The 27982-nt window shown below is 36.2% G+C and overlaps 1 protein-coding gene across 1 annotated transcript in view; it reads right to left on the bottom strand.

The window, feature by feature from the left end:
* The window catches only part of SRFBP1 (serum response factor binding protein 1), a 61637-nt gene that overhangs the window by 13638 nt on the left and 20017 nt on the right, over positions 1-27982 (bottom strand). Inside the window, exon 4 of the mRNA XM_058738117.1 lies at positions 4278-4349. Within this exon, the coding sequence (XP_058594100.1) occupies positions 4278-4349 (72 nt within the window). The remainder of the gene's footprint in view (positions 1-4277; positions 4350-27982) is intronic.

Genomic DNA, 27982 nt, shown 5'->3' on the forward strand with positions numbered 1-27982 from the left:
ATTCTAGGTTTTACCTAAAGATATATGAATGTTCGTATTTATTAAAAATATCTAGGGAGGTAATATGAACCAGTCATTTCAGCTGATTCAGAAGAACTGTGGCAACCTAAGGCTCTGAGTCCACACTTAAGGCAACGGGAGACCTTTCTAGATTTGTTCAGGTTGTATAAAACCTAGGACACCATGTTTCCAAGATGTAGTCTGACCGACAGGGGACCCATTCCAGCATTTTCTCTTAAACTTTGGTTTTAGGGGCAGGACCAGGGTTTAGACCTTGGACCTGCCATCTGCTAATGACTGACTATAGGTGTATTTTTGACCCTTCTGGGCCCCTGTGTCTCATTTGTTAAATGGAATTATTATCATCTTCCCAGAGAAAGCTAATATACAAAAAGCATCTAATGAGTCAGGCAACTAGTAGATGTTAACAGATATTAATTTGCTTCCCCTTATCCTGTGGTTGTTTACTATAACTATCTTTTACTCCCCAGAAGATGACATATTCCTCTAGAAAATACTCTGTGTCTCCTATTCCCTTCCTATATTCCACACTGCCCGGCTGATGGCTTTGCAAGCAACAGATGTTTTTAATTGAGAAGCTCCTGAAATTCTGGCACCAGCTGTCTGGAAATGTCAGAATTATCATCCTTCAACTCTCTAGCTTTAAAATTTCATCATATACATATTAACTGCCTACTTAACCTTTCCACCCCTTTTCTGCATTTCACTATTACGACTACACACACACACACACACACACACACACACACAAACCCATGTGTGTGCACATATACACACCTGAATGCTTTCCACATGAGATCACTGTTGTAAGATCAATTGAGGTAAGACTGTATATGGAAGAACTGTGCAAGTTGTAAGATATTACACACATTAGTTTGCTCTGCTCTGCTCATCAGACAGCCTCAAATGTGCAGAGCTCTACGTAACAGACTTCATTTCTGTGAGGTTATCTTCCACTGAGCAGCTTTTCTTTTTTTTTTTATTTTTTATTTTTTTAATGTTTATTTATTTTTGAGACTGAGAGAGACAGAGCATGAACAGGGGAGGAGCAGAGAGAGAGGGAGACACAGAATCTGAAACAGGCTCCAGGCTCTGAGCGGTCAGCACAGAGCCCGACGCGGGGCTCGAACTCACGGACCGTGAGATCATGACCTGAGCCGAAGTCGGACGCTTAACCGACTGAGCCACCCAGGTGCCCCTAAATGTTTATTTTTGAGAGAGAGTGCGAGCAGGGGAGGGGCAGAGAGAGAGGGAGACACAGAATCCGAAGCAGGCTCCAGGCTCTGAGCTGTCAGCACAGAGCCCGACGTGGGGCTTGAACTCAAAGACCGTGAGATCATGACCTGAGCCGAACTCAGATGCTTAACCGACCAAGCCACCCAGGCGCCCCATGAGCAGCTTTTCTATGACACACTGAAGAACAATCAGTCCTGCCTCCACAACACTGCTATCTGCCTCATTTTATAGAAAATTAGCAAATTTTCATACACAAGAACCAAATCCAGTGGAAGAACATCAGAAATGAAATAAAATACTAACAGAACAGGTGAAATCAAATAGCTTGGGAGGAATCTGAAATGGTTTCTAAAGCAGGGCAGTCTCCCTTGGCTTTAAATCCCTGCAGGATTCCATCAAGAACTTTGATGAAATAAAACAATTTTTCCTCCTTTCCTCTCTACCTTCCCATCCTCCCTTCCTTTGTTTGGAGGAAGGTACTAGCAGGGCAAAAATATAACCAGGTTTCACTTGACACTTCACAGTGAGATCCTAAACTTTTTACCTGAACTGCTATTAAAAATCTCATGACTACAAATATGGTCCTATGCAAATGATTTTACTTATACAAAGTAACAATGATAAGCTAACATAGACATTTGTTTCCCCATTTTTTGGACAAAAGATATTTCACACAATGGAAAAGCTGAACAAAGGGTTGTACGTAGAAGATACTCTAAAAAACTGATGTGCTTTAAAAAAAATATTTTTTGAGGAAACGCGCACGTGCGCGAGCAGGGGTAGGCAGAGAGAGAGAGAGAGAGAGAGAGAGAATCTCAAGCAGGCACCATGCTGTCAGTGCAGAGCCCGATGTGGGGCTTGATCCAGCAAACCATGAGATCATGACCTAGCAGAAATAAAAAATCAGACGCTTAACTGACTGAGCCACCCAGGCACTCCTAAAAAATGTACATGACACATGTACTAATATTAACCTTCCAAAGTGAAAACAATCAGGCTAGGAAGATTAAAAAAAAAAAAATACAAACATTGGATTTTTTTATCGTGGGTATTTTCAAATACTGCCAAGTTTTACTGTTAAGAGTTTAAATGGAAACGTTATTATTAGGATATTACATTGCTTTTTAGTCTCACCGTAAGTGAAACATTAATGAAATACTTCTAGAATTCAAATTTAGCATCCAGAAAGTTCAAAAAATTTATTTCAGTAAAATCTTAAAAGATTTTTTAAACTCTCAAAAAAAAATACATTCTATGATATTTTTACAGTTATCACTATTCTATTTAACATGTATGTCACCATTATGCCTGAGATACAGACCAAACTACAGTTTAAAACCATAATAAGATCATATTTTTTCCTTCTCTTCATGAATAAAATCCTATGAAAAATTACTGTAAAATTATGCTACTACAAAATAGGCTGTTGTAAAACCACATTCAAGACTTAAGTGGTTTTTTTTTTTTTTGGTTAATGTTGGACAATGACAACAACAACAAACTCTCCGTCCCTTCAAACAAACAAAACTCTTTTATGTTCTTACCATCTTAAAATGCTTTAAAATTCAGGGGTGCCTGGGTGGCTCAGTCCAGCTCTTGATTTTGGCTTAGGTCATGATCTCATGGTGATGGATCAAGCTCTGTGTAGTGCTCTGTGCTGAGCATGGAGCCTGCTTGGGATTCCCTCTCCCTCTCTCTATCCCTACCCCATCTGTGTGTGCACTCTCTCTCTCTCAAAATAAATAAACATTTTTTTAAAAAATGCTTTAAAATTTGACATGTCTCATACCAATTGTAGAGAAGTCAGTGGGCAAACTGACATTCATAGTTGGAGATTCCAACACGTGTCTCTTGGTACTCAATAAGACAAGTAGGCAGAAAATCAGTAAAGAAAGAAATCACCTGAACAACACCAACAACTAATGTGACCTACCTGACATTTTAGGACACTGATCCCAAGAGAAAACATATCGTTTTCAAGTGCACAGGAAATATTCACCAAGGTAAGGCACGTTCTCAACCATAACACAAATAAAAATCAGAGAAAATGTGCTCATGGATCATAAAGGGAACAGTAATGAAAAGATACCTAGAAGATCCCCTAATTGCTCAGAAACTAAACAATACACTTAGAATTAAACCACAGGTCAAAGATTAAGTTTCAAAGGAAAATTAAGTTCTTTGAAAAATTGAGTTCTTTGAACTCAAAGAAGACGAGAATACAACATACCAAATTTAAGGGTGCAGGTAAAAGAGTGCTTAGAGGTAACTTTATAGCACTATGTGCTTCTGTTACAGAAGAGGAAAGGTCTAAAATCAGGGCCTGAAGTTTCCACATTAAGAAACTAGAAAAAGAGCAAAATGAACACAAATGCATGAAACAAGAAGCAATACGGGTTAGAACAAATGCCAATGAAAGTGAAAATAGAAAAACACAAAAACATCAATTAATCCAAAATCTGTTTTCAGGTTGGAACTCTTATATGTAGACACTACAGAGTGAGTGGAAATGAAAAAGGGGAAACAGGAAGGGAAAGAGAAAGGGGGGGGGGAATAGTACGGAGCAGAACTGGTTTGCAGTCCTAACTGTGCCACATAACAGTAGTCTCCTTGACTCAGCTCACTCCATGCTTTCTGATCTTCCGTTTCCTCATTTGTAAAAACAGGGGTAAAAATAATCTTTCACAGAGCAGTAAATATGTTGATTAAATAAATTAGTAACAAAAATTACTTGGAAAAAAATAAAAATACTCTTTGTACTCATTAGTAAGAATAAGAGACTAATTGTTGTCTCACATAAATGCCACATTTAAGTTCAACATACCTTTGAGGACTTTGAAGGCGTGATGTTACAAGCAAAGTAGTATTCATAAATTACCATAAAATATTTTTTTAGTGGCAATATTGGAGCTCAAGTGGGGAAAAATCATCATACATTAATAGTAACTGGCTGGTTGGTAAGTTTTCTCTTCAAGGAAAAGGGTGACAAGAAAAAGAAAGTCAACCAATTATAGATATACCTTTTTGCAGATTTTTTCGAAGTTGATATCATCACCGAGAGCAGATTTAGTTACTATATCAGGTTTCAATTCCTATAAAAAAAAATAAAGTAATTTTAGTTATGAGTCTAATTTTAATATTTTTTTTTCAACGTTTTTTATTTATTTTTGGGACAGAGAGAGACAGAGCATGAACGGGGGAGGGGCAGAGAGAGAGGGAGACACAGAATCGGAAACAGGCTCCAGGCTCCGAGCCATCAGCCCAGAGCCTGACACGGGGCTCGAACTCACGGACCGCGAGATCGTGACCTGGCTGAAGTCGGACGCTTAACCGACTGCGCCACCCAGGCGCCCCTATGAGTCTAATTTTAAAGCATCATTCATTACTAATTATTATGAGGTACATTCCTTCCCATGTTTTGCATTTAAGAAATTTGATATTAAATAAGTTCTTAGTTTTTAGACAAGAATAACTCCTATCATAGTAATAAATTATCATACTCTGAAAAACCACAGAAAAAGGAATTTAAGAGCTAATCCTCCTAAGATAATTACACTCAGATTCCAAGGAAGCCAGAAAATTCAATGTGCCAAGAAATCTCTAGCATAATAAAAACTCTTTAACTGAAATAAGATTAAAATAATTCAAAATGTTAATTTAAGATTTGAAGATTCAGGGCGCTTGGGTGGCTCAGTCGGTTAAGCGTCCGACTTCAGCTCAGGTCACGATCTCACGGTCCATGAGTTCAAGCCCCGCGTCAGGCTCTGTGCTGACTGCTCAGAGCCTGGAGCCTGTTTCAGATTCTCTGTCTCCCTCTCTCTCTGACCCTCCCCCGTTCATGCTCTGTCTCTCTCTGTCTCAAAAATAAACGTTAAAAAAAAAAAATTAAAAAAAAAAATAAACACAATACCCTTAAAAGAGAAGTACAGACTGAAGTTGATCTGAATTTAACAATGTTGAATATATTTAAAGAAATGTTGCCACTAAAAAAGACTGGGCATTTTTTGGGCTAATTATAAACAACAGCCATTATCAAGATCTGTGAAGGGTCTGAGAATTTACCCTCCTTGAAAGTTAACAGGTTAGCCTGGCATAGTCTGATGGATGACAGCAGTAGACACAAAACTCCTGGGCCAGAAACAAAGGACAGTTTATTACTCAAACAGCAAGAACCAGAGTACCTGCTTTTTATCTTATCCATTGTTTTGCAAAATATCAAAGGCCCCAGACACATAGTAGACAATAAACTTAACAAATGCTGCAATCAAAACTAAGGGAACTTTTTAGGAATATAACACCTTTGAAAATTGACTATTAAGTACGGAGCATATTCTCAGAATGAAGAAGGACAACTGTTTACATTTGTATCTTTGATAGTACAACCCGCAAACACAAATTAGGGTTATAATAAACCCCTAGTTTTACAACATAAGCACCTATTATTTACACATTCTGTACTAGGTTGAATGGCTTCCCAAACATGCCTTGAAGATGGAGGAAGGGGCCATGAGGGCAGGAAGGCAAGTGGCTTGTAAAAGCTGAAGACGGCAGCAAAATGATTCTTTAGGGTCTCCAGAAGGCATACAGCCCTGCTGACATCCTTGTTTTAAGACTTCTGACTTTTAGAACTCTAGGATAAAATATCCTTCTTGTTTTAAGCCATCAAATCTGTGATAATTTGTACAGCAGCACTAGGAAACTAACAAACTTTCTATCTCCTACCAATCTTCATATTACAAAGTAATTCATTACACTGTATTATTTGGACAAGCACAATGTACCATAAATAATGCCCAGAATTAAGTATCTTAATACCAAGTTATGAAATTACCAAAGTAAATTAAGATGCAATATGGATGGCTTAACCTTTCCTTATGACAATACTCACTCTTGGAGCCAAGTTGGTTATTGCCTTAGTTTTAAATGTAACCACATGACAACATAGGGAATGCTACCTCCCAAGTTATAGTTCATACAAAACTTTTAAATCATGTTTAAATAGCAAACCTATACGGGTAGGGATGCTGTACCCAAACTAAAATTTCGGTTTAGTGCTATCGTAAGTAGGCACGGAGAATCTAATAAATCCAATGTCTTTCTAGACCATGCAAAAACACCATTAAATATTATATTATGAAGTTATCCTCCCTTCCCATATGTTTATTCACAAGAAATCAGGCACTGCCTTTTAAATAAGACTCTTCTTGATGTATTATCACAAATGGATAGATAGCACCTCAAATGTTAGTATTCCCTTCAGCATGGTAAGAGGAAATTTAACCCATAACCTTTTTGCATCCTTCTCAGAGTGTGTTGTGGAGTTTACTTGGGAAGTTCATGTTAAACTTTCAAAACTCACAAACTGTCTCTCATTGCTCTAAATTCTAGATTTATGTACTTTCTGACTCAGAATATCTAATATATATACATATATATATATGTATATATATATTTATTTATTAAAACTGTTTATTTTACAATTCCACATTAAGAAACTAGAAAAAGAGCAAAATGAACACAAATGCATGAAACAAGAAGCAATACAGGCTAGAACAAATGCCAATGAAAGTGAAAATAGAAAAACACAAAAACATCAATTAATCCAAAATCTGTTTTCAGGTTGGAACTCTTATATGTAGACACTACAGAGTGAGTGGAAATGAAAAAGGGGAAACAGGAAGGGAAAGAGAAAGGGGGGGGAATAAGAAAGGTTAAGAAAGGTGTCTTACACATCTTTGCCCCTAGATTCCAGTATAAGACATTTGTTGAAAGGACTGGACCAGAGTAAAGAAATTTAAAATGCCTATTTGTTAGTGAGAAAAGAGAAAATCTAAAGGAGGTCAGTAAAATCTCTTTGAGACAGAGAGAAGGAAAGACAGTGCAAGCAGGGGAGGGGCAGAGAGAGGGAGACAAAGAATTCTAAGCAGGCACCATGCTGGGAGTGCAGAGCCCAATACAGGGCTTGAACCAAGGAATCCTGAGATCATGACCTGAGAGAAATCAAGAGTCTGATGCCCAAATGACCGAGCCATTCAAGAGTCCCCTCTAATACATTTTGAAAGTGAGAAGTTTTAAACAACATTTTCATTTTTCTTGGATTGTATGAAAAACTAAATAGGTTATAATTTGGCCATATGATTTTAGTCATATTTTAAGAATGAATTACACTTCAAATGGATTATGAAAGCCAGTTGCTATAGCAAATTCCACTAAGGTCCACTAGATCAGTGATTTTAATTGCGAAGATAGGGAATTTATTTATTTATTTATTTATTTAAAATTTGAAGTAATTGACAATTTTCAAAGAATGCTTTGGATGATGGGTAATTTTTAGGATTTTCCACTGTGGTGTGTCTTACCTGACAATACATCTACTCTCTTTGCTATAAATGAATGGCTCCCCACAAGAGTTTGAAAAACAAGTGAAATTGCAAGGTTTGGGGATAAAACTCCAAAAAGCCTTAATTTAGTTAAAAAAGTAGAGAGCTCTGAAAGTACAAATGATATTTAGAGGCTTGAACAATAAAGAGATGCGACAATTCCAGCTTTTTGGCTAACTATTCAGAAGTGAAAGTACATTCTAACCAGCTTGTTGGGAACAGTTCTGCTTCAAGAACATAAGAAGGAAGCAAACTTTAACATGGCCAGGTAGTAAGCTATCTAGTCCAAACGAAATGGTTTTAGGCATTATACAAAACAGTCACCGAATAAGTTATGCTTATATTAACCTCTGCCTTCCATTTTCCTGATATAAAAAAGGAATGAAAAACACAGAGTGTAAGGTTCTTCCAGGTTAAGAAAGGTGTCTTACACATCTTTGCCCCTAGATTCCAGTATAAGACATTTGTTGAAAGGACTGGACCAGAGTAAAGAAATTTAAAATGCCTATTTGTTAGTGAGAAAAGAGAAAATCTAAAGGAGGTCAGTAAAATCTCTTATCAATAGAAATGGCCAATTCAGGATTTGCGAATAAAGTTTCAGTTGCACGTGTGGGCGTTTTCTTTATGAAGCAAAGGTAAGAACAAATAACTGGGAGAATGGGAGAAGGTAAAATATGACTTAGGGACTCATTGAAACCTACATATCATATTATGAATGGGTGGGAAACTACCTTAGCTAATAAGCCAGCTAAAAGATTTATATTCTTTCTGAGAAAAGATTTCATACCAACTGTAAAACTAAGATCCATTTTTACACCCAGCAACAGATATTTTACATAGCAGCTAAGTAACGTATTTTATATGTACTTGGTGTTGAAAGGTTATCTGGTCCCTGCACGCACCACACATGAACATGGTGAAAAAAATACTCATTAGAAATTGAAAGAAAACACACCAGTTCAGGGCTTGTATGATAATTTTGCACTACGATATTTCTAGTGTATGGGGTTAATTCTATATAAAATGACTAACCAGAAAGGAACACTTAGCTTTCTTTCATACAAAATAAATTCCAAAGCCTTTTTGCAGAGAAAAGTATTTCTCTTAAATTTTAAAAAGGTCCGGGCACCTGGGTAGCTCAGTTGGTTAAGCGTCCAACTTCAGCTCAGGTCATGATCTCATGGCTTGTGAGTTTGAGCTCCGTATCGGGCTCTGTGCTGACACCTCAGAGCCTGAAGCCTGCTTCAGACTCTGTGTCTCCCTCTTCCTCTCTCCCCTTCCTCGCTCATGCTCTGTCTCTCTCTTCTCAAAAATAAATAAAAACATTAAAAACGATGAGAAAAAAATTTAAAAAGGTCTTTATTTTAGATTGAATATAATCATCTCAAATATTCTACAATTTCAAAAGAACAAAATCCATTACTCCATATGGAAATTTGATTTTGTATCAAAGTCATATGCTACAGACTTAGGGAAAAAATACCTAGATATATTTCAATTTAGGAAAACGTTTTGAACATTTCTGAGTCAAATAAGTATGGCCTAACACATTAAGTGACAAAAAAAAAAAAAAAAAGGAAAAACGTTACAAAAGACAAAAGAAAAAACAAAAAACCACAAATGAAACCATTCTCAACTAGAAAACCACGGATCAGGGATAAATAATGGGAAAATGAAGATACCACAGTTATATTGCAGGTGCTAAATACGGAATACTGCACTAAACAACTTTAAAATGAGTGCAAGAAAGACTCACACTAAATTAGACAAGCAAAACTTGAGCAATTTTACTCAACAGTACAGAAATTCTATAAAGGGTTTTTATTTTTTTAAAAAAAAAAGTCTTTAAATTTATCACCAACACAAGAGAAACAAAAATGATCAGTGATTTACTAATCAAATACTAACTAAACTTAGCTTCTGAAACTGGACTTAAGTAGTTTCTTTTCCTTAGGTTTCCTTAAAATTACTGAAGTTTGAAAATCTTGGAGTTTATTCACTTGGGAGTTCATTCGTCAGGGGAGCAGGGCTCTGTGTTTACTTGTGCAAGACACACCTTCTTTTACTGTTAGACATTCAATCCAGCTTTATTTTCTAGTATCAGTATAATTTCTTTTATTTAAGCTTTCAAATAGAATTATCCAAACCATTTTAAACATTAAATAAAGCATTAAATTCTATACAATTTATATGAGAGTAGTTAGCAATCCATTCATTAAAACACTGGAAATATAAGAGACTTAAGCTAATGAATAATTCTACCCCCATGCAGGAAAGGGCTAACTCAGCAGACCTGGGATGCTCAAACTTCATGTAACTGAGAAAGGTTTATCCTCAGGACTGGCCACTGACTAGCTCTTTGGGATGAGTTCAGAGCGCTTGGATATGTACACATAGAACCAATGTGATCAGATAGTTTATGTGATTGATGATGGCTATGTCTTTGCTCTGGGAGGCTTAAGTCTTAGCAGTTGAGGAGGACAGTCATGCAGATTAATTCATGCCTACGTGACTGGCTCCCAACAATGTGGGCACCATGACTCAAGTGAGGTTTCCTGGTTGGCAACTCTTTGCAAGTGTTGTCACACAACATTGCTGGGAGTGTGACCATGTGACTACACTGGGAGAGGATGCAGGCTACAAGCTTATGCCTGGTGTCTTCTGGACTTTCCCCTCATGTGCCTTTTCCTTTTGTTGATCTTAATTGATATCCTTGAACAGTAATAATCTGTAACTGAGCATAACAGCTTCTCTTGAGTATTATGAATGCTAGTGAATCAATGAGCCTAAGAAGAAATGATAATCCAAGAAAGTTTAAGAGATCCATTCAAAGAATTACAATAGAGCTAAGCGTGGAATCCCCACAGTTTGCTTTTTGCCATATCCTGTCAGTGGTGATATATTAGAAATTGTTTTCATTCTTTCCTAATCACATTCAACTAAAGTTGCTCAAGTTTCCTACATTAAAAGTAGTCATCCACCAATAAGATTCACCAGAATATTCCAGTTCCTTTATTCCATACTATGCTGCATGCTACTGCTTTGCTTATATTCAAAATAGCAAATGTAACTGGAATTAGGTAATCCCAATTTTGACTATTTGGCTATCTCCTTGTCTTAGTTCTCTCCAGAGTACTGAGTATACTGACTCAAAACTAGATAACCAGTGTAGTGTTGTCTCTCACTCAAGGGAGAAAGTATGTTTGCATCCAAACTGTTCTGTATCAGGCTGTGGGGAGGGAGACTGAGTCAAGACAAAAATAACTTGGACGCAGTAACCATGCTGACATTTTTAATTCCAAGAGGCTCTCATTAAAGTTGGGCTTTTAACTTAATAAAATACAAAATATGTTTGTATTCTCCAAAATGTGATTAAAATTGGAGTATGTTTAGCTTATGAGGGGCTAATACTGGACACAAGGAATTAAAGGGTGACAAGAGAAGTCTGAATTCTTAAAGATTTTTTTTTTTTTTTGTCTATTTGGAAATGAGGAAAGAAATGCATTTCTCTGAAATAGAGAATCTGAAATAACCCGTGAGAGCTACTGACATCCAAATCTTCATGCTTTTCCAGATGGAAATCTCATTATGGTTACCCTTCAGTGACAACAAAAAACTCTGTTCCTAAATATTGTTCTACTGTTTCCTAAATACATTTCTACCAGATGGAACTTCAATAAGGTATACTCTGTCATCATACTGCCAAAGGATTTTTTCCAAATAAAATATCTCCATCTTCCTCCTTCACCTATTCCTGTGTTCCCGACTGCAATTAATGGCATCTCCAGCCTCTGCTACTCAGATGAGACAGCTTAGAGTAATCTGACACTGTGGGCCTCTTCGTCATGCTTCTGTTATGTTCCTACCCTCCCCGCCTTTTACTTTCTCTCCTGTAATTCTGTTGAATTTGGTCCCCTCTTTCTGACTACCCATAGGTTCAGGATTTCATTATGGATTATGTGTATTGTAACAGCCTAACTGGGTTTCCAGCCTCCAGGCCCGACAACTTCCAAGGCCCATTGTGTCAATATGCTGAATACAGAACAAAGACAAAGACCTTCAGTCTTATATTCAAACTCTTTCATTATCTGGTTTCCATGTATCTTTCCTATATGTATTATTATATACTATATAGTATATACAATTTTACTATAGTATACATAATTATATATATAGTATAAATATACAGTATATACTATATATACTAGTGTATATAGTATATATAATTATTATATTATATAGCAATATATAATATATACGTAATAGTATATACAATTATATACTATGAAGGGTCTCATAGGCCATCCAGCTTTACATAACATCTACAAAAATTTTACCTCCTCCAGTGTCAGTATCTTTAGTAACTGTCTGCTTTTTCAGTTTTTATTTGTGGAATGCCTTTCTGCCATCGGTCACCTACCTTTTACACTCCCTTGGTCTCCAGTTAAAATCTATCCATGTTTCAACTCTTGGTTTCTAAATGCCACTGAAATGAAGCAGGGCTTCTTAGAGAAATGGCTGATTATAGATTGGAAATATGAAATGTATAATCCCTACAACATTTTGTTATGCCAGAAAAGGAAGAACTAATCAGATTCTCTCAAAAAGACAATGATTCTCTCAAAAGTCACGTAGCCAGCTTAGAAGGGATACTACTGGTCAAACTTGGGTGTCAAATAAAACAATGACAGCAAGAGATCATAAACCCAGTGACCGCATAATTTGTTGTTCAAAACAGAACACATGTGGGAGTGACACGATGCCGTATTAAAAATTAAACTGAGACAGGTGGTGATTATCAGAAGAATCCTGGGGAAATCTAGCCTTTAGGGAACCATATAACTGTAACTCTAGTTATCTCCAAAAGCTCTTTATCTTAAATCCATTGCAAGTAGGCTTCTGCCCCCAATTATTCCCCTATGCATATTTTTGTGAAAGTCACCAATGGCTTCCATGTTGCTCAATCTCATGAACAGATCTCAGTACTCCTCTTACTCAGCGTATCAGTACCATCTGGCTCTTCCCCTACTTGACAATCACCAGCTTTTAACACGTTAATTCCTCCTTCTCCTTAATTTCATTTGACTTAGAGGACCCACAGTCTAGGCTGTTCTATCTTAGCCTCCTTTGCTAGTTCCCCTTCTCCTCTCTGGCTTAAGAGTGGACCAAGATTCTGTACTTGGTAATTTTCTATTCACTAGTATTTAGTATTTAGTGATTTCATCCAGTCTCCTGACTTGAAATATCACATAAATGTCAACAACTCCCCAAAGTCACTATCTCTAATCCAAATCTCTTCTGCACCCCAGACTCATTTATCAAACTGCTACTTCACATCATATCTCCTAATCCTTCCTACTTTACTCTGTTTTTTCCATTGCACATTATCTATTAGCATGATATATAATTAACTTAATATGTTGTCTTCCCTTGGCCAACAGACACATGAAAAGATGCTCGACATCACTCACCATCAGAGAAATACAAATCAAAACTACAATATCACCTCACACCTGTCAGAATAGCTAAAATTAACAACACAGGAAACAACATGTATTGGCAAGAATGTGAAGACAGGGGAACCCTCTTACAATGCTTGTGAGAATGCAAACTGGTGCAGTCACTGTGGCAAACAGTATGGAGGTTCCTCAAAAAGTTAAAAATACCTATTGTCCTTTGATCCAGTAATTGCACTACTAGGTATTTATCCAAAGAATACAAAACACTGATTCAAAGGGATACATGCACCCTGATGTTTACAGCAGCATCAACAATAGCCAAATTATGGAAAGAGTCCAAATGTTCATCGACTGAGGAATGGATAAAGTTGTAGTATATATATACACAATGGAATATTAGTCGGCCATAAAAAAGAATGAAATCTTGCCATTTGCAACAACATGAATGGAGAACAGAGTATTATTCTATGTGAAATAAGTCAGAGAAAGACAAATACCATATGATTTCACTCATATGTGGAATTTAAGAAACAAAGCAAGTGACCATAGGGGGGGAAAAAAAAGAGACAAGGACTAAGACACATACCCTTAACTATAGACAACTGATGGTTATGACAGGAGAAGTGGGTGGGGGGATGGATGAAAAAGGTGATGAGGATTAAGGAGGGCACTTGTTGTGAGGTGCACTGGGTATTGTATGTAAGGGTTGAATCACTAAATTCTAAACATGAAACTAATATTACACTGTGTATTAACTGGAATTTAAATAAAAACTTGGAAGAAAAAAAATACATTGCCTTCCTCAATTCTCCCAAAAAAGAAGTTATGAAAGATTAGGAAACTCTGTCTAAATTTCCCCCCCTCAGATGTATCACAGGAGCCTAGAAAATCACATGGCATGTGGTAAACGCTAAAAAAATACTTACTTAAGCTATACATGCTTGCTAGGTATTATGAATTGTTAAAGAAAGATCTTTGTTATCTCACTATTGGGTATATAGCACAATCCAGACCTGCCAGCAAACACTGTCCCTATTCAGGAACTATGGCAGAGAGTACACTTAGTAACTATGTCTTTCATTCAAGTTTACTACTTCTTATTTTTCTAAATAAAAAAAAACGGGGTGCCTGGGTGGCTCAGTCGGTTAAGCATCTGACTTTGGCTCAGGTCACGATCTCACAGTTTGTGAGTTCGAGTCCCACGTCGGACTCTGTGCTGACAGCTCAGAGCCTGGGGCCTGCCTCAGACTCTGTCTCTCTCTCTCTTTCTGCCCCTCCCCCACTCGTACTCTGTCTCTCTCTCTCAAAAATAAATAAAACATTTTAAAAAAATTAAAAAAAAAACCCACCAGTTAATTTTTACTCTTGCCCACATTGAGATGTGACTATAAATATCAAACTTAACACAGAACTTCTTGTAAGAAAACTAGAAAAATAATCTAAAAACTGTATTTCTTGGTTCTCTAAGTACTTCCTTCACAACCTTTTCAAACTAAGAATAAAGCAATATAAATTTAAATCTACATTTTATTACTTGTGAAGTCACAGTCAGTCACCTTTTAAAGGCTCAGCTTCATGCTACAGAAAGCCTTCCTTGAATCCGCAAAGCTATATTAAATGGCCCTCCTCTGATACATCTATGAGTGTTTTGTACATTGTACTGAAATTCTGTTCATATGTCCATCTCTCTCTTTATACACTTCTCAAGGGCAAACATATTAATTCCTATATTTGTATACAGTAGCAGAGCATCTGGCATAAAAAAGCAGAGACCTAATGTATTACTGTTGACCTGAAATAAAGAGCCTTGGTCATAAGAATAGCCCAGATAGGACATTATAAAAGTATGCGAAATTTTCCGGCAAATTACAGGACTAAATAATATTAGGTAATTTTTTTTTTTTTTTTTTAAATCCTGCAGTACTAGCTAAATTAATAAGAATGATTTCAGCTTCTGGTCTAAAGTCACGATGCAATGTGGACAATGATGATGGATTGTGTAGTATAGTGGATTTCTAAGAGATCTCTGTTCAAGAACACTGTCACTGAATAGTTTTAGCATAACTTTACAAAAAGCTATTAAAGGCAACAGCTATCTTAAATATTTTCTCTAGGGGCGCGTGGGTGGCTCAGGCTCAGGCGATTGAGCATCTAACTCTTGATTTTGGCTCAAGTCATGATCCCGGGATTGTGAGACTGAGCCCCACATTGGTCTCCGTGTTGTACATCTCTCTCCCGCCTGTCCCTCTGTCCCTCTCCCCAACTCATGCTGTCTTTGTCTCTCTACAAAAAACAAGTTTTTAAAATTTAAACATTTCGTTGTCATTTATATAGAGTAAAAAACTACAGATTCAAAATCTTACAAAGCATAAGAGACTCTTAAAAACTGAGAACAAACTGAGGGTTGATGGGGGGTGGGAGGGAGGGAAGGGTAGGTGATGGGTATTGAGGAGGGCACCTTTTGGGATGAGCACTGGGTGTTGATGGAAACCAATTTGACAATAAATTTCATATATTAAAAAATTTTTTAAAAATCTTAAAAAAATATTAAAAGAGTACTATGATAGGAAGACTGATGTTGCATATTTTATTTAATCCCTACAGCAGTCATATAGGAAATATTTCCAGTTTTAAGATGAAACACACAGACGAGAGCACAAAAACGTATCAACCCAACTTGTTAAACATTTCAGGAAATGACACAAATGGCTTTAATTGTTGTTTTTTTTTTAATTATATTTTTCCACATCTTAAAAGTTATGAACACACTGCCAAATTTATTTTGAAATTCAAATTCTTAAACCTGAAATGAAAAATTAACAACAAAGTCTAAAGCATTAACATTAGATAAAGGATAAAAAACAGGAAACTAGAAAATTCACAAACAACTTTGATAAAGACTTATCTTCATTCTGATTAGAAAAATTTAATGGTTTGGGGTGCCTGGGTGGCTCAGTATGTTAGTCCTCCAACTCTTGATTTCAGCTCAGGTCATGATCTCACAGTGAGTTTGAGCCCCATGCTGGGCTCTGTGCTGGCTATGTGGAGCCTGCTTGGAATATTCTCTCTGTCTCTCTGTCTCTCTCTCTCTGCCCTTCCCATTCATGCGGTCTCTCAAAATAAATAAATAAAAACTAAAAAAAAAAAAAAAAAAAGAAAATTTAATGTTCTTTGCTATAGCCTCTTTAAAAACCTATTTATAACAGATATGCATATGAATAAACATATTACTGAGTTTTCTATTGTGCAGAATATCAGGCACTGAGTGAAAAGACAACCAAATACAATATTATTGTTAGTACATACCTATCAATAATTATTTTATTTATTTATTTTCCTACCAATAATTATTTTACATGTAAACAGACTAAATGCTCCAACCAAAGACAGAGGATGAATAAATGGATAAAAAAAAAAAATAACACCTACCTATAAGCTGCCTAGGAGAGACTCACTTCTGAGTGAAGGGATGGAAAAAGATAATCTACACAAACAGAAATGAAAAGAAAGCTGGGGGAACAAAACTTGTATGAGATAAAACAGACTTTAAAACAAAGATTGGGGACTTCAACGTTTTCCACGTGTAGTATAAGACAACAATAAACAATGAGAATTTTATTTTTTCCTTTCCCATTTGGAGGCCCTTCTTTTCTTTTTCTCGTCTGTCATGGCTAGGACTTCCAGTATTGTTTAATAAAAGTGGTGAATGTGGGCATCCTTGTTGTGTTCATGATTTTAGAGGGAAAGGTTTCAAACTTTCATCACTGGGTATGTTGCTGTGGATTTGTCACACATGGCCTTCATTATGTTCAAGCACGTTTCCTCTTTACCCTCTTCACTGAGAGTTTTTATCATAAGGGGATGCTGAATTTGTCAAATGCTTTTTCTGTATCTCTTGAGATAACCATAATCTTTATTCTTCATTTTACTTATGTAGTGTATCATGCTGAATGGTTTACAGATACTGAACCACCCTTTCGTCCTCTGAATAAATCCCACTTGACCATGATATATGATCCTTTCACTGTACTGTTAAATTTAGTTTCCTAATATTTTGAATTGAGGATTTTTGCATCTTTGTTCATCAGGGACACTGTCCTGTTAAGTTTGTGTGTCTTTTTTTGTAGTGTCTTTTTGTCTGGTCTATCAGGGTAATGCTGGACTTGTAGAATGACTTTGGAAAAGTTCCTTTCTCTTCAATTGTTTAGAATAGTTTGAGGAAAAAAGGAATTAACTCTTCTTTAAATGTTTAGAATTGTGAAGCCATCTGTTCCAGGACTTCTGTTTGTAGGGGGTTTTTTGATAACTGATTCATTTCATTACTACCAACTGGTCTGTTGAGATATTAAGTATCTTCCTGATTCAGTGTTGGAAGATTGTAGGTTTCTAGGAATCTATCCATTTCCTATAGGTTATCTAATTTGTTGGCACAGAATTATTCAAAACAGTCTTATGATCTTTGTATTTCTGTGCTATGTGCTTTAACTTCTTCTCTTTGATTTTCGATTTTATTTATTGGGGGCTGTCCCTTTTTTTTGAGGACTCTTTGTAACGACTTACCCATTTTGTTTATCTTTTGAAGGAAAACACTTCTTGGGGTGCCTGGGTGGTTCAGTTGGTTAAGCATTAGACTTTGGCTCACATCATGATCTTGTGGTTCAGGAGTGTGAGGCTGGTGTCAGGGTCTGTGCTGACAGCTCTGACCCTGGAGCCTGCTTCAGATTCTGTATCCCTCCCTCTCTCTGCTCCTTCCCCATGTGCACTCTGCCTCTCACTCAAAAATAAGCAAACATTAAAAAAAAAAAAAAAAAAAAAACAACAAAGAAACACCTCTTAGTTTCTTTAATCTTTTCTACTGTGTTTTTTTTTTTTTTTAAGTCTCTATTTTGTTTACTTCCACTCTGATCCTTATTATTTCCTTCCTGATCCTTATTATTTCCTTCCTTCGACTAACTCTAGGCTTTGTTCTTTCTCTAGGTACTTTAAGTGTAAGGTTAGCTTGTTTTGAGATTTTCCTGTTTCTTCAGGTAGGCCTGTATTGCTATAAACTTCCCTCTCAGAACTGCTTTTCTTGCATCCTATAGATTTTGGAGCATTGTGTTTCTATTTTCATTTGTCTGAAGGTGTATTTTGATTTCCTCTTTGGCTTCTTGGCTGACCCACTTGTTGTTTAGTAGCATGTTGTTTAGTCTCTATACATTTGTGTTTTCTCCAGTTTTCTTCTTGTATTTGATTTCTACTTTCATACTACTGTGGTTGAAAAAGATGCTTGATATGATTTTTCTTGAATTAATTGAGACTTGCTTTGTGGCCTAACATACGATCTGTACTGGAGAATGTTCAATGTGCACTTGTGAAGAATGTGAACTCTGCTGTTTTTGGATGGAATGTTCTGATTTATCTATTAAGTCCATCTGGTCTAATGTGTCATTCTAGGCCAATGTTTCCTTATTAATTTTCCATCTGGATGATTTATTCATTGATGTAAGTGGGTTATTAAAGTCCCCTACTATTATCTTATTATTGTCAATGTCAAATTCCCCCTTGGTGTCTGTTAATATTTGCTTTATATATTTAGGTGCTCCTATGTTGGGTGCATAAATATTTACAAGTGTTCTATCTTCTTGTTGGGTTGATCCCTTCATCATTTGGTAATACCCTTTTTTCTCTTCTTACAGTCTTTGTTTTAAAATCTATTTTGTCTGATATAAATAATGCTACTGAATGAAATCAGTAAAGTTGTAGAATACAATAATCAATATGGGCATACCTTGGAGATATTGTGGGTCTGGTTCTAGACAACTGACATAAAATTAATATCACAATAAAGGAAACCAAATGATCTATTAAGTGTCTAATAGTATTATGTCTAAAATACAATGTACATTCCTTAATTTTAAAAAAAATGTTGCTAAAAAATGCTAACCATTATCTGAGCTTTCAGCAAGTCATATTCACTGAACATAGATCACCATAACAAATATAATAATGAAAAAGTTTGAAATATTGCAAGAATTATCAACATGTGGCACAGAGATGTGAAGTGAGAAAATGCTATTGGAAAATGGTGCCAATAAGCTTGCTCAACACAGGGTTACCACAAACCTTCAATTAGTAAAAGATGCAGTATCTGTGAAATGCAATAAAGTGAAGCACAATAAAACGAGGTAGGCCCGTATAAAAAGTCCGTTGCATTTCTACACACTAATAACAAGCTATCAGAAAGAAAAACTAACAAAACAATCCCAATTACACCAAAAGAGTAAAATATCTAAGATTAAATTCAACCAAAGAGATGAAAGACCTTCTCTGAAAACTATAAGACACTGATGAAAAAAATGGAAGATGGCAAAAATGAAAGGAAAGTTATACCATGCTCATGACTGGAAGAATTAATACTGTTAAAATGTCTATACTACCCAAAGCAATTCACTGATTCAATGTAATCCTTATCCAAATACCAATCACATATTTCAGAGAACTAAAACAAATATTTCTAAAATTTGTATGGAACCACAAAAGACCCCAAGTAGCCAAAGCAATCTTGAGTAAAAACAAAAAGCAGGAGGCATCACACTTCCAGATGTCAAACAATACTACAAAGCTATAGTAATCAAAACAGTATGGTTCTGGCACAAAAAACACTTAACCAATGGAAAAAGAATAGAGAGCCCAGAAATAAACCCATGCTGTATGGTCAATTAATCTATAACAAAGTACACAAGAATGTACAATGGGAAAGAGGCAGTCTCTTCCATAAATGCTGGGAAAATTGGGCAGCTACATGCAAAAGAATGAAAATGGACCATTTCCTTCCACCATTAACAAAACCAAACAAAACCAAAACTCAAAATGCATTCAAGCCCTAAATGTTAAGACCTCAAACCCTAGAATAAAACATAGGCAGTAAGCTCTTGGACAATGGTTTTACCAATATTTTTTGGGATCAGCCTATAGGCCAGAAAAACAAAAGCAAAGATAAAGAAACAAGCACTATAGCAAACCAAAAAGCTTTTGCTTAGCAAGGGAAATCATTAACAAAACAAAAAGGCAACCTACAAAATGGAAGAAGACACTCACAAGTGACATATATGATAAGGGTTTAAAATGCAAACTAGAAAGAACTCCTAAAACTCAATATTAAAAAAAAAAAAAAAATCAATCCTCTAATTTAAAAGCAGGTGGAGGACCTGAATAGATGTTTTTTTCAAAAAAGACCTATAGATGGCCAATAGGTACATTAAAAAGATGCTCAAAATCATTAACCATCAGGGAAATGACAAACTACAATGAGATACTACACCATACCTGTCAGATTAGCTATTATCAAGAAAAATAAATAAATAAAATAACAAGTGTTGATGAGGATATAAAGAGAAGGAAACCCGCATGTACTCTTGGTGAAAATGTAAACTGGTGCAGCCACTGTGGAAAACAGCATCCTCAAAAAAAAAAAAAAAAAAAAAAAAAAAAAAATTAAAATAGAACTACCACATGATCCAGCAATTCCACTTCTAGCAATTCTGCTAAGAAAATGAAAACACTAATTTGAAAAGTCACATGCACCCTAAGTTCACTGCAGTATCATTTACAATAACCAGATATGGAAGCAACCTAGGTATCTACTGATGGACAAATGGATAAAGGAGACGTGATGTGTATGAGACAACATGGATGGACCTACATGGTATCATGCTATGTGAAATAAGTCAGACCAAGAAGGACAAATACCGTATGACTTCACTTATATGTGGAATCTAAAAAACCTGCTAAATGAACATGCAAAACAGAAACAGAATCATCAATCCTGAGAATAAGCTGCTAGTTGCTACAGGGGAGGGGAGTAGTGGAAGGATGGGTGAAATAGGTGAGGGAGACTAATAGCTATGACTTTCCGTTATACAATAAGGAAGTCACACAGGGAAGAAAAGTATAACATAGGAAATATAGTCAATAAACTTGTAATAAGTTTGTGTGATGACAAAAAAACAACTAGATTTACCACAGTGATCATTTTATAATGTGTACAAATGTTGAATCTCTATGTTGTATACCTGAAATGAACAGAATGTTGTATGTCAACTATACTTCAATTAAAAAAAATAGGGGCGCCTGGGTGGCTCGGTTGGTTGAGTGTCTGACTTCGGCTCAGGGCATGATCTCGCGGTCCGTGAGTTTGAGCCCCACGTCAGGCTCTGTGCTGACAGCTCAGAGCCTGGGGCCTGCTTTGGGTTCTGTGTCTCCCTCTCTCTCTGCTCCTCCTTGACTCGCACTCTGTCTCTCTCTGTCTCTCAAAAATGAAATGTTAAAAAAAATTTTTTTTAATAAAAGCCAACCAAAAAGAGAGTTTAATTTTCAAAGTAACATGCAAATGACCTGAACTGATAACACAAAGGAAGATACAATGCACCACACTGTTAAAAACTCCTTAGCTAAGTACTTTTGTGCATGAAGATGAAGTTAAGCAGGGCAACTTCTGGTTAGGACTGTACTTCTCAATGGTGGGAACAACAGAAAGATACAAATGGCTGTGGGACTGTTCTCAAATTGTACATATTTCCCATCCATTATGATATTATTTCCCCAGGCATGAATCTTCATGCATTTATCCCCTGCCTCCCCCAACCAAACCACTGTTTGTGGGGTTGGTGAAGGCTGTGACAATGATTCACTCTAGTTTTCTAAGAGTGTGTGTGAGGTGGTAATGACTGTTGCCTTTTCGGAGCTAGAGAGTCATAAAAACAGGAATGCACCAAGTACATGTGGGAAATATAATGGTGACTGTTATATGCAGACAGAAATAGAGATGAAAGAGAAAGCTGCTCAATATGAGAAAGGCCAAGTGACAAAAAAGCTTTTAATACCTATGAGGAATTAGACTTGGTGTGGGAGACCAGAGGAAGCTAATTTAGGCTCCTGAGCAGGAGAGTGATACAATAAAATAAATCAGTCTTACTACTGGGAAATTTTACTAGTGTCAGGTTTTCTGCTGGCAGCCAGTTAAAGAATTACTAAATGTCTACAAATAGTACTGTCTCACTTCAGTTCCAAGTTGACTTTCATGTTTAAAATTACATCTTCATATTCTCAAAATTAAACTGCATACATCTTTCTACTATAAATTAATTTCATCAAGATAGGAAAAAAAATTACTGATACAAAAATAACTACAATCTCAGGGAGCAAACGCTAAAACAATTTATATAATTCAGTATTTCTAAGACTTGCATTTCACTTAACAGTAAGTATCAAATAATTTAGCCAAATGAAACTCCAAAACCATCTTGTCATTACCTAGTCCTAGCTCTCACAGCAGAAATACGTTTTAGAAAACAAGACAAAATTGCTTGTTTAACCCAAGCAATCAAAATGGGATATATCTTTTAAGACAAAAAGAAAAAAAATCTAAACTCTTCCTAACACATAAAATTACTCACTTCTAACATGTCCAAAGAGATAGTCAGAGATAAGGTCCAGCATTTACATCAACCTGAAGATTCTACCAAGAGCACTTTTGCATTCTAACAAGCCCAAGGAGACAGATTTTTTCGCTGTAGAGATTTTTTTCTAACAAAATGGCTGGCGTTGGGGAGAAAGGTTTACTCTTTTTCCTTTGTTTAAAAGAACATATCGTGGTCAATTTATAAGGAGTAAATGAAATACTTAGAACCACTTAATTTTTATGTCTTCTCAGGATAACGTGTTAAGAACAAAAATAATCAGTAAAAGTGAGAGGTTTATAGATGTACGTGTTATTACTCAGTACATCAAAGAAAAAGAGGACAAAATTACAGTGTGGTATGAACATACTGTATTTGCTTTTTTACTCCGAAAATATTTCATGCTAGTTTTCCTTGCCCAACCATAACCAGAAACAAAGAAAACCTCAAACTCAATAGACAATTACATAGGTCTATAGCACATTCCGCCCCCCTCTTCCCTCCCCAACAGTGAATCACCTTGAGAATTCATCAGAAAGACTTAGTTAGGGAAATTACATGAGGTGATTGAGCCAGCATTTTCCTGTAATTTCGGAGTTATGACTAAGATATACAGCTGTGCTAGAAGGAATATAGGAATGTATTAAAAGAGTGGTCTTTAAAAGAATGAGAGAAAATCTTTCAAACTCCCAACGAAGTCAAACTATTTGTTATTATAAAATTCCTTCAAAGTATTTTCCCTAGAATCCTCAAGTTTCTGTAATCTTTTTCAAGGGCACATGATAATGAAATCCATATTCATTTCTTAATTATGTGTTAACAGTTTAAAAAGCCTATACCAATTAATACTGGAGTTGTGTTACATTCAATGTTTTTATAATACCAAATTTGGCAAGAAATGGGAATTTTTTTCCCATTTAACCGAATCATTGTTACTAACTCACGGTCTCAAGGGAATTATTTTGGTCTTTAGCTTCCAGATAATATTTCTGAATGTTAAAATCACACACAAGACCTTTTATAGATATTGAGGCACTCTGTATCCTTAGGAAGGCCCAACTACTCTAATTAGGTCAAAATATGAACCGATCCAAACTTTTTCCCCCAAGAGGCAATGATGATATCTCATCTTTATTTTCCCTTTTCTATTAACATTGATCATTCAAACTATAATGCACAAGCACATTTCTCTACCATACCTAGTCATTCTTGATAAAATTATATATTTAATACTTTTAGGGGGTTAGGTTAGTAAAGTGTTAACACATGGACTACCAGTTCTGACAGATTTGGATTGAATTCTGGTTTTATCAAGGGTGTGTGACTTTGAACAGAGCAATTATCCCTTAAACCCTGGTTCCCACATCAGTAAAATGGAGGAGCTCAAGAGGAACCTTGGAGAGATACTGCGAAGATGAGAGATACTACATGTAGGCTGCAGCAAAGTGCCTCCTGGCGTGGGGTAGGCGCTCCACAACTACTAACTAACATTATTATTACATTGCTTATGAGCAGCGGTGCTCTTACATCCCAAGGTGAGCTTCCTTGTGCTAGAAATAAGTAAGTCTGGGATATGAAGTTGTTGCATTGTATCCTGCTATCTATCCTTCAATTAAAGAATATTAAAGAAATAATCAATTTGTTTAATAAGTAACATTAATATTTTGTATTAAACTGTCAGCTTTCCCAGGAAACCTTCTAGCTAAAAGCAATCTCTTGCTCTTTTAAAAATTTCAAACCACCCATTGTAACTTACAGCCTGTTTTTAGAACTGTGTGTCCCAGATCCTTTCTCTGACAGGGTTAAGATTTTTGCAGAGCAGGAACAATGAATCACATGGCATAAGACCTTGTGTAAAGACATGTTAAGTAAATGTACATGAAAAAATGAAGTCAGTCATTGCTTTCTGTCTAGTTAGCTAGTCTTCAATGTCTTTTCCCTCTAAATCAATCTTCCGTGGTCCTTCAGATTGGTCTTGCCAGAAAACAAATATGATTACTTAAAAACCTTTGGCCATCCACGTTTCCTAAACAGCTTTAAAAAGTAACTTCATCTACCACTGTGATTACTATCTTCAACTGTTTGTGACTCCATTCACCCCATATTCCATCCAGGACATTAATTCACTCAAGAAGTCCTTGGCTGAATGTCTGCTTTTTGCCAATTAGTGCACTAGCACTGGGTAAGGCCTTATCCTCAAAAAAGGTGACATACAAAGAAAAAGCTGCAATTCAACTGGCAAAATACTATAAAAGACAGAACTAAATACTCGTCCCAAATCACACCATGTACTTTTAGGCCTGTATACTTTGTACTCAATGTGCTCTCTTTACCTAGATGGCCTTTTCCAAACCAGAATCCTATCTATTCTTAAAGCTGCAACTCAGTGTCCCCCATTCAGTAAGGTCTTTCCTAAGTCCTATAAGTAATTAAATTAACTGATCCCTTTCTGGACTTCTACAACTCTGTGGTTACAATACTGGAAGAGTATGTATCCTAAACAGACACTTATGCTTATTGCTTGTTTCCCACAGAACAGTAGGTCCCCTGACAGAAGAAATCCATCCATCTACATACACAGTAGGAGGTTCCCAATCAAAATTTATTTAATTAACCTGAGCACGTAATACAGAATTTATTGTAAAATTTACAAATTTTATGGATCTTAAGGTAAATGATCATTAATAAACTGGGATGCTATCTTACATTGTGATGAACAGAAGAATAATTTTTATTGGTTAACTAAACCCAAACCTACAAGTTCTATTTTAATACAGAGTTTTAACAGATATCAATAATTAGAAAAGTGAGTATTTCCCTCTCCTCCTTCTCACCAGTATATAAAATGGAACACCCTATAAAGGGTTTGGGCAGTGTTTATAAAAAAGGGGGGGAAGTAAACTATACATTTTTATTTTAATTTCTAAAGAAGCATTTTCAATTGAAACAATCACTCCCCTTAGAATTACTGTTATTTCTTAGAAGACTACACAGCTTACATAATTTAGTGGCAAGTAGAGAACACAAAATAAAATTCTTCATATTCAAGAAAAAAAGCTAAAATAATATTTTCTCTTGTGATCATAAAATAGTAATTCTTTGAGGAGCCGAGACCCTAATACCAGTTATTCTAACACGTAGGAAAGAACAAAAAGAATACAAGGTTTGCACTGCGATAGAAATCTAGCAAAGTTGGAGATGTGTTCAAGTTTAGGAGTGTAAACGTTTGGATGTGATTTGTCTCCATTTAACCAAACTTCAGGTGACGTTCAGTTAAATAAAAAAGAAAATCCTATTTTGCAAGACCCGTTATTTACTCTTCTTATTGTTGCTTTTCTCTAGGGCCTGTTCTCTTCCATTGTGTGTTTCCAACAAAGTATGTTGTAATATTTGCCTCTTTTCTCAAACACCACATTATTTCGTACTGGAATTATGATAGTACTATTGGTTGTCCAAATTTTTAAAATTAATAGTTGAAAAGGGCTTTGGGTACTTTCACAGTTAGTAAGAATGTTCTGCCAAGGTTGTAAGTTCAAATTTCCAGAATTACAAAACTTAAAAAATTAAATAAAAACAATACAAAAATAAGAAATATTTTTTAAAAGGTCATGGGATACTCCTTTTTTACTTCCTACCCCTAAATCCTGTTTATCCACTCAGGAGCCTTTGAACTAGGCTGATCTCGAATGAAGCAATTCCAAAATCAGTTTTTTAAAAATTAGGTGTGTAGAGTGACTCAGTAAATGATAATCACATATTCATCACTTTAGCCAACAAGAACCTCTAACTTATCCTCCGTTTTCAAGCAGAAGTAAGCAGGTTCAAAGTGAGGATGGGCACCACTTTTATTTGCCACAAATACTCTTACTTAAAAGATAAAAATAAAATCTGTTAAGGCCACCAGAGACTTGATACACTATCTTCCTATCAACACAGCTTAATAATGCAAAACTGTTAAGGGTTTCAGGAATATGACTTACTCAGAAAGCTGGCTTAAAGCTGCAGAAACCACATGCCAGGAAGCAAACTGAAATTCCAATGTCATGATCTGTTTCTAAACGCTGTTCCATGAGTGTGAGGGGAGCGGTATATACTGATCTTTTAAAATACCGCTATGACTTCCTGTTTATCATTTCAAATACCACAAGTTGGGTATACAAGGCATCCTACACTGCCTTGGAAGCAATATAAATTCTGGCTTAAAAAAAATTAAATTAGATGGAAAATGGTCCAAGAGCAATGGCTAAGGTGACTGTGAAATGAAGAGCCTATTCATCTTCTGTTGCTGATATTTAACATTAAAAACGACTCTACGATTTTAGACTGTTCTCAATAATGGGTGAGTATTCTACTTGTCTACAAAGACACAGAGCAACCCAATAAAAGTAAAAAAGTATGCTTAAAATTCACTCAGTCAGCTAGCTAGGCAACATCCACTATGTACCTCACACATTAGTAGGTGTGGGAACAGAGAGAACTGAATAAAACCACCAATTTTCTTCTTTTTTTCCTTAAGGACTGATAGTTATTTTTTTAAATGTTTATTTATTTTTGAGAGAGAGAATGTGTGAATGCACAAGTGGGGGAGGAGCAGAGAGAGGGAGAGAGAGAATACCAAGCAGGCTCCATGCTGTCAGTGCAGAGCCTGACGTGGGGCTCCAACTCACCAACTGTGAGATCATGAACTGAGCAGAAATCAAGAGTCAGACGCTTAACTGAGTGAGCCAGCTAGGTGCCCTAAACCGCTAATTTTCTTAAGGTCTAAGTAGTAGGAATGGCATGAAAGGAGAATGTACTGCTATGCAACAGAAGAAATACATACAAGGTAAGGGGGCTGTATGGAGGAGGTGGTGAATAATTCTGGGGTCAGAGTGGTGGTATGAGAGACTGTTTCCAAAAGCAAGGAACCTAAGAACTAGGTGTTAAAGAAGAGAATAAGTCTATTCAGGACAGAGAATATATAAAAAGCCTGATCAACAGCAAGGAGGCATGAAATAGACTGATACGTCTGGGATTTGGTAGAGCTGGCACAAGAAGTATGGGGTACATGGAAGGGAGAGGAAGAGGAGAAGTGGAGCCAGAGTTCAGATCACACAGGGCCTTGTGTGCCACACCGGAGACTACTGATCACATCGGCATTTTAGAGAGGTCACTGATCACAGTGAAAAATGTGATTTGAAGGAGGTGAGACCAGATGCAGGAAGTCAAGGTGAGAAAGAATAAGCACCCAAGCTAAAAGTGGTTACATACTTAAAAGAGACAACAGATTTGACAAAGGACAAGATTTGGGAGCAGCAGGTAACTAAGGGAGAAGGGAATGCAAAAGGATTCCTAGATTTCTGGCTTAGGAAACTAGATGAACAGTGTCAAAACCAAAATCAGGAACAGAAGAGAATACCTGAATAAGAGAGTCATGGTGAGTCATAAAACGTTAGGGTCAATATTC

This window comes from Neofelis nebulosa, chromosome 1, assembly GCF_028018385.1.
Source record: "Neofelis nebulosa isolate mNeoNeb1 chromosome 1, mNeoNeb1.pri, whole genome shotgun sequence".
Taxonomy (NCBI): Eukaryota; Metazoa; Chordata; class Mammalia; order Carnivora; family Felidae; genus Neofelis; species Neofelis nebulosa.